Source organism: Antennarius striatus, chromosome 1 (genome assembly GCF_040054535.1).
Source record: "Antennarius striatus isolate MH-2024 chromosome 1, ASM4005453v1, whole genome shotgun sequence".
NCBI classification, from domain to species: domain Eukaryota; kingdom Metazoa; phylum Chordata; class Actinopteri; order Lophiiformes; family Antennariidae; genus Antennarius; species Antennarius striatus.
Window position 1 is genome coordinate 28662694 of NC_090776.1, and position 13079 is coordinate 28675772.

At 41.4% G+C, this 13079-nt stretch overlaps 1 protein-coding gene across 2 annotated transcripts; it reads left to right on the forward strand.

Annotated features, from left to right (window-relative positions):
• Positions 1–424: 424 nt before the first annotated feature.
• onecut1 (one cut homeobox 1) lies at positions 425–11105 on the forward strand. Of its 2 annotated transcripts, none has more exons than XM_068323105.1 (2): positions 425–2173; positions 5872–11105. In XM_068323105.1, the coding sequence occupies exons 1-2, from the start codon at positions 1114–1116 to the stop codon at positions 6159–6161; spliced, it is 1350 nt and encodes a 449-aa protein (XP_068179206.1). In that variant the 5' UTR covers positions 425–1113; the 3' UTR covers positions 6162–11105. The 2 variants fall into 2 exon arrangements, with proteins under 2 accessions (XP_068179206.1, XP_068179214.1); XM_068323113.1 differs by having other exon boundaries at positions 425–2158.
• The last annotated feature ends 1974 nt before the right edge of the window (positions 11106–13079 follow it).

Here is a 13079-nt window from a genome sequence, read left to right on the forward strand (position 1 = left end):
ATGTGAACAATGTGTGTGTGCGCGTGTGCGTGCGCGCGCATGCGTGCGTGCGTGTGTGCGCGCACGTAATGCTGGGGCTTGGTTCGTTAAGCCTAATGGTTGAACAAAAGCCACATCTGCTCATCTTCTTCTATCAAAAGACAAATCTTCCTCGTTTGGTTAAACCGCCACATATTTGGCAGAGAGGTTATGGGGGGGGGGGCGGGGGGGTCGTGGTCGTTTTCTGGTCTCTGTTGTCTTTGCATTGGAGAATCTAATGTTTTGAATGCCAGAACTCCCGAGTTAAAAATCAACTCCAAATGAACCCGGAAGTTTACTTCATTTGCGCTTAATAATTTAAGGAGGACTGAGCTCATTAGAGTCCTAATGAATTTACTTTTTTTTTTTTAAGCAGCTCTTAACAAGACAACATTATGAACTGTTTCCAGCACATTTGCGTTGGTATATACGTGATGATTTAAGCACAAATTCGGCTTTCATTGATAGTATCCCAATCAAAAGCTAAAGGTCGCTGAACAGCTCAGCATTAAGCAGGTGCTTTGATGCATCTCGTCCTTAATAAGATCGTGACGTCAGAGGAAGAAGGCGGTGGGAGTGGCTTTGTGTTGTTGAGAGAGAGACCCAGGGAGAGAGCGAGAGAGAGGGAGAGCGTATGGCAGGAGCGGGGTGCGCGCAGTGCGCATGTGCAGACCAGGGTCTGTGCTGCGGTGGAAGAGGGGCTGAACACACACAACAAGAGAGATGGCGCGGCACCCAACCGGAGCGCAAGGACAGCTGGTTGGCGGCGGGGGGGCTTGAATCATAAAGAGAAGAAAATTTAAAAAAAAAAAAAAAAAAATTTAAATAGGAAAAAAAAATATATCTAAAAACAAAGGATTCGAAAAAGGAATTTCCATTCTGCAAAGTAAGCGCCAGAGGTAGGAGGGGGGGGGGGAGAGAGATCCACTGTTCTCGGTGAATATTAGGACAGACAGAAGGCAAAAGCAAACGAGGCTGCTGAAAGAAAAATAAGAACAAAAAGAAATCCGAACTGTACTGGACCTGTGAACTTCATGGACACCAACTTGCTTCGGTAGGTCAGATAGATGGTTTGTCACCAGCGCTACCCGGATCATGAACGCACTGTCGATGGAGAATATTGGCGACCTGCACGGAGTGAGCCATGAGTCTGTGACCGGTCACGGTGAACTGCTGAGTGGCCACAGTCCACATTCCCGCCCGAACCCCCGGGGTCTGAGCCATCGCGCTATGGGCATGGCGACCCTGCTGGACAGCGGAGACTATCATCCCGGACACCTGCATCCAGCCATCAGTATGTGTGAAGCCCCCCCTGGTATGAGTGCAAGCAGCACTTACACCACCCTGACCCCCCTGCAGCCCTTACCTCCCATCTCCACTGTATCCGACAAGTTTGCCCCGCATCACCATCACCACCATCATCCCCACCATCCTCACCCTCATCCTCAAAGACTCCCCGGGAGCGTCAGCGGCAGCTTCACGTTAATGCGGGAGGACCGGAGTCTGGCGCCTATGAACAGCTTGTACCCCGCTTATCATCATAAGGATCCCTGCATGGGACAGAGCCTCTCCCCGCTGTCTGGCTCCGGTCTGGCCAGCATTCACACCAACCAAGCCGGAATCCCTCCTTACGCTCACCCGGGTGCCGCCATACCCGGTGAGAAGATGCTCACCCCGAGCGGATTTGAGGCGCACCACCCGGCGATGCTCGGCAGACACTCGGAGCAGCACATGAGCTCCTCAGCGGGCATGGTGCAAATCAACGGCCTCCACCACCACCCGCACGCTCACCTTGGCGCGCAGGGCCACGGCCAAGGGCTGGGAAACAGTCGGGAGCAGGCATCCGGGCCCGGGCAGCAGGGGGGCGGCGGTCCGGGAGGTGGCGTTTCTGGAGGCCAGATGGAGGAGGTGAATACCAAAGAGGTGGCGCAGAGGATCACCACGGAGTTGAAGCGCTACAGCATCCCTCAGGCCATCTTTGCCCAGCGGGTCCTCTGCAGGTCCCAGGGGACCCTTTCGGATCTGCTGAGAAACCCCAAACCCTGGTCCAAGCTGAAGTCTGGCAGAGAGACCTTCCGCCGAATGTGGAAATGGCTGCAGGAGCCTGAGTTCCAACGCATGAGTGCGCTCAGGCTCGCAGGTGAGCGGAGCCTTGGTAAAGCCCATTTTTTTGTTTTTTCTCTTCTGAATGTGTTGTAAAAAAAAACAACAAAAAAAAACAAGTGCAGAATCATTTGCTCTGAATGTTACCTATCCATATTTAAAAATGGGGCAATGGGGGTTGGAGCAAAAAAAAAAAAAAAGGATTTATAAAAGCTTTCCAGCTATATTTGTAATTCAAGTTTCAAGTAACATTTAGGACAAATGTTCTGTCTAGAATGATGGTGGTTGATCTATAGAAATGATGACACATCATGCCTCCAGAAACCAAACGTGCTGATGAACTATACCGAGCCTTTTTCCTGTTAAAAAATGCTCCTAATTGATAGATGTACGCCATGACAGCCCCTGTAAAGACACTGAAGTTGTCAAGTCCCTCGTCAACACGGTGCTCCTGCGTCAAACGTGTGGCCTGATACCAGTGCGCATCTCTGTAAGATCCTAACACAGATTTTAGGGTTGTGTGAAACAAGTGTTCATGTCATTTTACCTCAAAATATCGACCTCCGAGCTGTGTGCGTAAGCTGATCCCTCGCCCAGAAATCGTTAAGAATGTGTTTATTATGGTGTAGAAGCAGCCGATCAGGCTTTTTCTGGTGCTGTCTTTGATGTGTGCAGCGAGGGAGAAGTGTGTTCTCATGTACTAAAGTTAAATGTCTATAAAGTTGAAGCCATGCATTACAGTATTGGTTCTGTGAAACGGATACTGTCTCTCACTTTAGTGAAATTAATTTCAGAATAGAATAGAATAGAATAGAATAGAATAGAATAGAATAGAATAGAATAGAATAGAATAGAATAGAGCTTAGGTTTTCACAATACCACCAGTGACGCTGGATTCACTAATTAACTGATAGATGTCTGTTTAATTTGTCCCCGAGGAAAGCAGAGTCAATTATAGGGAGTGCAACGAGGCCTAAATCGTTGAATGACGTCCAGTGGATCTGTAACATTTTCTGGACTGATTATTGAACCACAGTGGGTTATTCTGACTTCTTCAAAAGTCGAGCTGCTGCTGCTCTGAGGCGGAAGGCGCCTCACCAAGAGTGGGTAGTGAATGTTTGCGACTGTCCACGTGAGAGTCATCCTAAAACAGTTTATATATATATATATATATATATATATATATATATATATATATATATATATATATATATATATATATATATATATATATATTGCTGTTGTTGTCTCAATTTTTTTTTTTGTTATTTGTTTTGTTGTTTTTTTCTAAATGTAGTTTGGAGAATTTTTTTTTTTTTTTACTATTTAAAGCTGAATTATTTTGGTGCGATGACGCTGAAAGCTCGTTTATCGACTGATTCGCTCCCAGGTGAAGGAGGCCAGCTATGTGATCGTGTCCTGTGGTAGATGTGATTTTCTTATTGATTTTAGCCTTCTGAAATTAATCTCGGGCCTTTTCTCTTTTTCACGCGTAATCAATTACCGATCTAAATATGAGAATAGAATAGAATAGAATAGAATAGAATAGAATAAGATAGGATAGACATTAATTCTATTGTATGCTTTAAATCAGAAATAATAAGAGTTGAGAAATAAAAGACCATGTTGTAAATAAATGTCATGTGGGGACAGTCTTAAATGTTGGTGTCTTCTCCTGGTGTTTACATATTTCAGACTGACACTGACCTCCATCATACAGTTAACTTGGATCCATGTTCTCTTTAGAAAAGTCAGTGAGTCGGTTTTCCAGTTGAATGTTTGCAGTATGTTAACACAGGGGTCTGTTTGTTGTTCTCCTGTGCGCCCTGTGAGATTATGAAACCCAGGCTCGTAGTTACCCCGTGTCAGTGGCCCACTGTGTGCAGTCTGTTTGAGTGTGGAGTTATCTGCGTGTTTGTAATGATTAGCCGAGGGCAGCAGCAGTGTGTATGTGTGTGTAGGTGTGTGTGATTAGCGTGATAATGAGGCTGTTGTTAAACCCCCCCACCCCACCCCACCACCACCTCCTCCCCGGTCCTGGGAAAGCTGCTCTTTGCTCGAGTACCTATGGCGGGACTGGAGCGCTTCATGGTGTCTCCTGCTGTCTGAGTGGCCTTCGCTTCAGCTGATTTATGGCCGCCTTTACACCAGGAGCCCCGTCTGTCTGTTAATATTTACCAGCACTGGAGACACCGGGCTGCTCAACTCCGCTATTACACACTGGGTTATGGTCATGCGCACTGGGCGCTGCTCCCTCGGCCTCCAGCGCTCATCAGGCACAGGGGGGGGGGGGTGACAAGATGGGATTGACTCAGTCGTTTTGATTGGATTCTTCTGTTTATTGCAATTTCTACCCAATTGAACTTGTTTTTCTATGTAAATATTACAACAAAATACAAGAGAAATTATGACGTCAAAACCAAAGTGACCCAGAGGCCCAGTTTTGGCAATTTGAATGAAACAAAATTGATCATACTGTTAAAAAATAAATATAAAAATTAAAAAGTTCCCTCTGACAATATTTTCGACATTTGGTTTCATATTAGGAATCTCTTTAGTTCACTTGACTTGTTATCTTTTACATCACTGTGATTTGGCGTTTCCTATAATTAATGGTTTTATTCACTCAGTGCATTTTGCAAAAATTAATCAGCCCTATTTAGGAATTGCTTTGTGGTTTGGAAAAAAACGCTGTCCACTAATTTCCCCAGTGGGGTCCATGTGGGATTTTCTCCATCAGCCCACGTCTGCCCCCTCCTGGTCTTTGTCCACGCATGCGCTTCGATTTTGGCAGTAGTGGTAGGGTTGTTGTTGTTGTTGTTGTTGTTGTTGTTGTTGTTGTTGTTGTTGTTGTTGTTGTTTTAAAAATGAAATGAAATATCAAAGAAATCAAGTGAGGATGTGTTTCATATGCTGTCCACAGGATGGTGAAGGTCTTCCCTTCAGTGTTAGATGGTTTGTAGTCGTTGGCTCCAGTGATGCCATTGACATCAGCACCACGGACAGCGCTCCTTGTCCCCCCGCTGCAGTTTGTCCGCTCAAAACCCGTCCGAACGGTCTCTGCTCTGAGGCAGAAAAAGCCCAATGTACTGTAGTTTGATTTTCTTTCAATATATTAAATAATGATCAGGCCTATTTAACACAATTTAAAACAAAGGGGAGTTGACCTGGTGTACAAGTCAGTTGATTAAATGTTTAGATGCCTCATAGGAATACACAGCTGTTGTTTTTTCACAGGTTGGAAAGCAGAATGGCTGTTTGAAAGTAGCTCTGGTGGTGAAACATTTCCTTCACTGGCAAAATTCCAGGAGCATTGTGAAATTTAATGTGGTATTAAATTGTTAAGTCATTTAATTCAATGTTTAACAATTTTCTACATTTCATAGACAATATTGTTACAACAGTAATATTTGACAAATACATTTAAATGTGGCGCTCTAAAATAAAATAAAATAAAAAACATCAAATAGCTTGTTGTAATTGTCAATTTTTTAAAAATGAAATAAACTTTTTTACCAACACAATCTGTAGATTGTGGTGATTTTTGGTTGTTATATGAAAATACTAAATATCAGACATAGATATCTTCTATAAAGGTTTGTTTCAGGGACATTTTATGTAAAAATTAAGCAGACTTCTATGTTAAATTAATCCTTGATTGCCTTTCTGTTAGACAGGAGATTGTAAAACCAATTTATGCTTTCACAACAAGTTTATTTTTATTTTTTATCTCTCCTGAACTCTCCACAGCGTGTAAGCGTAAAGAACAAGACCATGGCAGAAGTGAGCGGGGAAACATGTCCAAGAAGCCCAGGCTGGTGTTCACAGATGTGCAGCGGCGGACGCTTCATGCCATTTTCAAGGAGAATAAGCGTCCATCCAAAGAGCTGCAGGTCACCATCGCCCAGCAGCTGGGCCTAGAACTGGCCACAGTCAGCAACTTCTTTATGAACGCACGCCGCCGTAGCCTAGATAAGTGGGTGGACGACGGCTCCGGTCACTCGGTCAACTCTGGGCCCAACGCCTGCACCAAAGCCTGAGGACAGACTGATAGGACCAACACATGGACTGACTCAACCTCGGTGGAAAAGCTTTAAAACTTAAGAGAAACAAAGAGAAACTTAAAAAAGACCTTTAAGCAACATTTTGCCCTTAAACCTGTACTATATTGATATTTATAGTATCCAAAGATGAAAAAACAAACCAAAGACTTCTTGTTTGACCTGCTTTGAAATGTTTGTTTCAGCAACACTTTAATGTGTAACATATTGCTGTTATTACTATCTCTCTCTCTCTCTCTCTCTCTCTGACACTCAACACACACACACACACACACACACACACACACACACACACACACACACACACACACACACACACACATGCTTACTGTCACTGGTCTATAGCTTTACTACACCACCCCACACCTCCCTGCCCAGTATCAGTCCATCATTCACCATCCGTATCCTTAATCTGATTGGTTGGTTTTAATGATGGGTTACTAAATGGAGGTTTAATCAGCCTATTGGCAGTCTAATCTTCAGCCAGAATGTTGAGCTCCAGTGGGATTAGCCAATCAAATATATAGACAAAAAGAAATCCTACAGGAGTCAAGTGGATTGTTGAGCGACCTTGTTTGGATCAATGGCGACGGACTGTCTGCCTCTCCAGCTGTCTGTATTTCTATCACACATTCCAGGCAGACAGGGATATGCCCATGTGTAGATTGCTAACCCAGAACTACAATCCCAACCCCTAAACCAAACCACAAACCTCAACCCACACGGTAGTGCTTTCTTCCAACATGCTGAAACATCGACTTATTGAAACAAAAGAAAAGAAAATTTAAAGCCTTCTCCACCCTGAAGCCTCTCTTTAGAAATCATACCACTTAAGAACCTGCTATGAAGTCTACCAAAGAATATATTTTATATTTGATCATCTCAAGAGTGTTCTTACCTCATTTCCTCCATTATTTCCCTGACATTGTGGGTTAGGATCCAGAATGAAGTGAATGTTACTCCTCAACCCTGAACATTAGGTTTTGTGATTCCAATGTTTTCTTGAATCAAAACTAAATTTCCAGCTTCTCGTCAACAAATCTTCTCTGTCAATGTTCCTGTGAAAGATAAATCATTAGTCATGCATCTGCTCCTGTAAGCATGTTTAGATTCTGCCAACAGATGATGTGTTCTAATACCAGCACCTATAGCTAACAGCTGTCAGACACGCCCTAGCGCCCTGTGTGCTGTTGACACTGTGAGGGAGACGGCTTCTGATGTTTTAGATTTATGAGGACAAACTGTCACCCCTCCGATAATAACAATCCAATCCCCATCATCTGAGATGTTGGGTCGGGGGGAATGATGTCACTGATTGAATCACTTCGAGGCACTTATATAGCGATGTCAGCTCATCACCTGAAATTCAAGAGCGCCCATCCTGCCTGTTGCCAATCCCTCCCTCCCACACCCGCCTCCGCTCTCCTCGTAAGCTATGCATTTCAGCACAAGGGGGGAAAGCACTACACAGGGCCAGATCAAGACGGTGTAACATTAACTCTACTGAGCTGGCTCCCCACCATCCATCTTCCACGTGGTTAGGGTTACCAGCTGTACGTTTAAAAGAACAAGTGCTGAAGGAGAAGCAATAAAGAGCTTCTTCTTCATCTCGGAAAGAAACAACCAAAAAGACAACAAGAGACAAATTGTGTGGAGTCCTGCTGATGTTTTATAGTGTGAACCAAAGATGCTACCTCACTCAAGTTCCATATGTGATTTCTATCACTTTGAAGATACCAAAGATAACCAAAGAATTTTTTCATTGCACGGCCTCTGTGAGTGGAGTTGAAGGATGTTGTTTGTGTCCCCTCCCCCATTGCCTCTCTCTCTCTCTTCTACCACCTTCTCCCCCTTCACCTGCACTCAACCCATGCTCCACGGCTATGCGTGCTCTTGCTTCATCTGTTCTCTGATCACAGCTCCATAGGTAGTCATGCTGATGTAGCTATAGGGAAATACGCTGATCTTGCAATAGATACACACAAGTTGCCGTGCAGGTTGCCGGAGGATGTGCAGGAAACTCGCCAACAACATAATCATGGTGCTTGTGAGCGATGCTAGTGTGGAAATTCAAATCTTTATTAACAAACAAGTCCGACGTAATAAAGCAAAAGGTCACATTGTTACAATAGGAATGTTTTAAGGGTTTTCTTTTACTCATTTACATATAATTTCTGTGATTTGATGAATACACTCTCCCCTGCCTCCTTGTGTGTATCTATAAATGATATATAATCACCAGGTCAGACATCTTTACATAGCATAGACAAACTGACACAGCCATGGGCAGAAGTGTTGACTCAACTATAGGCAGACATGTTCCTGAAAGTAGCAGAAAAGCAGAAAACAGACATGTTGCAATCTTTCTAAAACTCCCAGGACGAGTGCCTTGCTTGAACCAAAGTGTTAAACCGCTGTTGACCTCTCACCTTTGACTCTGTGAATACCTCAGCCTGTAGAAGGGCCACTACTGGAGAAAAATGGAAAAGGTTTTTCTTATTAATCACACCGTGGTGCTTTCGCCGGCGCAACCATGCAATGAAAACATACCAAAGGAAGTTCTGTTGTCCCGTTCTACAGATTAAACCAAAGGTCTTTGTTTCTCCCCTTTTCACCCCCTCCATCCCTCCTTTCCCCAACTTCCCTTGTCTCTCTGCTGTGTGTAGAAAGGTCCAGCACTGTGGCCGTGCATGTCTTTACCAATGTCTCTGAATACCTCATAGTAATAATTCCTTTGAGTTCTGCATTGAGACGTCTATCTGTGAGTAAGGCAGAACTCCACTTGCGTGGTTACTGTTGTTGTTGCTTCAGAAAGCTGTATGATTATCTCTTTTGGAGTTGTTGTTTTTTTGTGTTTTTTTTTTGCTCTGTTCAGTCACGGAAGACAAGTTTCAGGGTTGATGTATGAAACTTAGGGGATGGAGGGAGAAGCGTATTTTTTATCAGATATTGGGTTATGCCAGGATCATGATGGCAGACTATTGCTTTTACAGGGTAAAACCAACTGCTGTGATGTTGTGTTCCTATTTTCCACTTTCTCTACTTCTGTGTTGTGATTTTAATTTGACTGCATTTTTGTAATGGTTAACCACTGCTTTAATTTATGCATTTGTAGAAATTCTAGATTTGTATATAGTAGCTTTTGAAAAAAAACAAAAATCAAAACAAAAAAAAATACAGTCTTATGTTACAGCCTTTTTTTCCCCACGCTTAGGTATAACAAAGGCGTAGTCTGTATTCTTCTTCAGCTAAATCCTTGCCGGCATTTCAATGTGTGTTTTAAATACTGCAAGGAACCCAGACAGTTGATTTGCCAGTGCAGACAAAGTTATACAGGAGCTACTTTGTTAAGCAGCTGGCAGAAGCAGTGTGTACATGTGAGCGTTTTTTCTATTCTTTCTGACTTTTTAAGAACAGCTGTTTTATGGGTATTACTGCACATCCAAAGATTTTTAAAACAAACCAAAAATGGGGGGTAAAAAAAAAAAATGTACAAAGTTGAAAAGCACTGGCATTTGTGAGGTAGACCTGTTGAGTTTTTGACTTGCCATTCGCACGGGTATAGAATGTAGACGGCGTAGGGCTATGTAGATGAGCTTACTCTACCATGTTGGGAGTCTCCTGTTCAATGTACAATCTGAAGCATTTGAATTGAGGGCTGCAAGTCCCGCTCACTTTGCTGTCTCATATACAGAGTGAGATGGAGTGTAGGCTGGGCAGCAGGTCTGCCAGGGGCTGTGCCACGGAGCTGGGTCTGTTTTTATTGCCGTAGCACTGCCGCCTCACTCCATCTAGTATCTGTTCTTTTGGTACGTACTCGTGTAATGACCATGAGCAAAGTCTAATAAAACTGCAAAGAACCTTTCCAAGGAATCAGTGAGTGTCTGTAGGAGCAATCACCTGAATCGCTCCTGTCTTTTCCTGTGCATGAGAACGTATGGGCATATGTGTGTGTGTTACTTCCATCTTTACTCCATTATTACTCATCTTCATATGATTTTTCTGGTTGTTGGAGGTTTTACAGTTAGTATTGATCCCTCTCTGTCATGCAGATAGCACAGTGCCTCCAAGGACTGAAAGTCACTACCAAATTATCCATGACAGATCACATCAGCACATTATGCAGTCAGTATGTCACAGAAAGAAATTTTATTCCAAGCTCTAAAGGCCTGCATTAAAGAATGAACAGATGTCGCACTGTGGATTCATTTTACCCACATTTCTGTTTTGTCCCTAAGGAGTTCCCATATAAGGAGTAGCTCAGCTACAAGTCTCAACAGTAACGCAGCGCCTACGACAATCATCTGGATCTCTTACACTGGGGAACTGGTTTCTTGCCCATAGAGGGGTGTTCTCCAGCTATTATATACAAATATGCTTGAAGGGTTTTGATAAACAAGCATATTTGTTTTCACAGATATTCAGGAATAGATTATCGTCGTAGTTCATCTCACATTTGCATTTTAAACAAGCAAAATTTCATCGCTTTTGCCTGCCCTGAGCTATTTCTTTTGTCGTCCCTCTTGCCTTTTGATGCTTTTCCAGCTTTCAGTGTGTGTGCGTGTGTGTGTGTGTGTGTGTAAGTGTGTCTGTGTGTGTGCATGTATGCGCATGCATGTGTGCGTGTGTACACGCACATGTGTGCCATAGAGGCAATACTGTTGCGATTACTCTCAGAGGTATAACTCCATGTCTCATGACTTGATTTGTCATTACTGTTTCCAAGGCTTTGCTACTGCTTTCTCAGTGCCGTGCAATATCATCTGTTGTGATTGCTAAGCAAATGAAAAAAAAAAGGTGAAAACTGACAAGCAATTGATGAAGTGATGAGGTCATCCAGCTTTTTTTTTTAATTTTTTTATTTCAGTGTTCAAATGTCTTAACATTTCTGTAGTCAAAAAAGTAGAAAATAAATGGTTGGTATTTCCATCTTCTGAATCCAGACTCTTTTATTATTTTATTTTTGGTGTTTGTGATTTGTCTTTTTTGGGATCAAATGTGTTCATCAGTTTCACAAGAATTTATATTATTCTTAAATTAGCCACCTCTTTGTATTCCTGTCATGAGAGAAAATAAATATATATATATGTATATATATATATATATATATATATATATATATATATGTATATATATATATATATATATATATATATATATATATATATATATATATATATATATATATATATATATATATGTATATATATATAGTATAAAAACCAAAAACATGAAGTATGTATGGATCATCATTTTAGTCTTAAATAGGTATAGTCACAGATGAATCAAGCAATGGTGGGATGTTCACTTTTCAACCAGCAGGTAATTTTATTGATTGATCTCAACAAGATGCTGAGAACATTGATTTTTCAATTGGTTATCTCTGATTGTGGTGTTAAACCCAACAAATCTATATGTGGGTGATCCATGATCCACCACTGATGTGTTGTACATTGATTATATTGATTGCACCGATTCAAGCTCTGAAAGCAAATTCTTGCACATAAACACGTGAAGCTAAAATATACTGATAAAATCTGCTCTTCGGACTGAATTTATAATTATGTGTGTAAGAAATCTACTTTCTTAGTGTGGAGTGTCACATGTCATTATTTATTAGTTTGTTTCAAAAGGAAATCTTTAATCTTTGTTACTCAAATTTGGGCTTCTGAACACTTGTGGCAAAAACTAGAACCATGTTTAAAATTACTTTAAAATTAAAATTAGTTTGTATGTTCTCTCCAGCTTCCTTCAGCTTCCAAAACACGCAGTTTAGCTGACTTGTGTGATTGAGCGTCTATTTGTCTTTCCTTATCTTCCATTACTATTATCTGGCCACTAGATGGAGCCATATCACCTAGTTTCTTTCCAAAGGACTCGTTTCTTTTTTTGCCTTTACTAACTTTAACTGGATAATTCACACTAAACACCACGACTCTATTATAGGATGGATTAAAATTAACAAGTATCTTAACTGTTTCATCGCATTGCTTTGCACTGTTTGAATAATTCTAGTTTTGTACATTTATTCTGAATTCAAGCTTTTTTTATTATTATTTTGACCTGTGAGTCACTGGTTGCAGAGATACAGTTCATGTCAACAGAAAAATAATAGTTTGAGCACCTAAACTATCACAAATCACCATAAAGTGGAACAGATGTTTGTGTAAGTTCTACCTTCACTTCAACAGGTCCTCATTTATTGAACATAAAGATGTGTGGGTTATTGTCAAATCCCTTGTTTTATCTATGAGCAAGATGTAGAGGAAAAACGGAGTGACCTCTGTGACATTCTGTGGTTCATGCTATAAACGTGTCAAAGGGCAGTCTGCTGATAACTTTGTTTACTAAACAGGACTCTGATGTGTAAACTTTGACCCTTGACTGCCACCATCAACCACCTCTGTGCTGCTTTCCTCATATCACTATTCTGTACTAAATTCTTTATAGGTCCCCATGCGGTTTTTCATATTAGTTAGGTTTTACATTTGTAGACTGTACATCAATTGACTTCTCAATTAAACTTTATTTTGGTGTAAAAGAGTGACAGAAGACCAGCTTTTTAAAATTGCTCAGTTGCCAAATAAATATTTGTGTTTGTTTTGTCATTCTGGACTTTATTACCTTACAATCGCTGGTAATCTCTCTGGAATCAGCAAAGGACAAATCAAGCAACTAAAAATCCAATAGTTCACAGCACATTCTGTCAGATAGTAAATCTTTCCAAAAAAAAAAAAAAAAAACGCGTCTGGCTCCACTGTCAATAGGTTGTAGGGTTTTTTAATAGTCTATCCAAGATATTCCAATAAGACTATTTTACCAAAGTAAATTCCACTTTATAATCTGTCTATAATAAACAACAAGAACAATACAATATACATATATATACGACCCGCT

Excerpts from the sequence above, each read along its gene's own strand:
- onecut1 (XM_068323105.1), top strand. The coding sequence starts at position 1,114 with ATGAACGCACTGTCGATGGAGAATATTGGCGACCTGCACGGAGTGAGC. Across the intron at positions 2,174-5,871 it reads CGCAGGTGAGCGGAGCCTTG|CGTGTAAGCGTAAAGAACAA; the intron begins GTAAAGCCCATT and ends AACTCTCCACAG.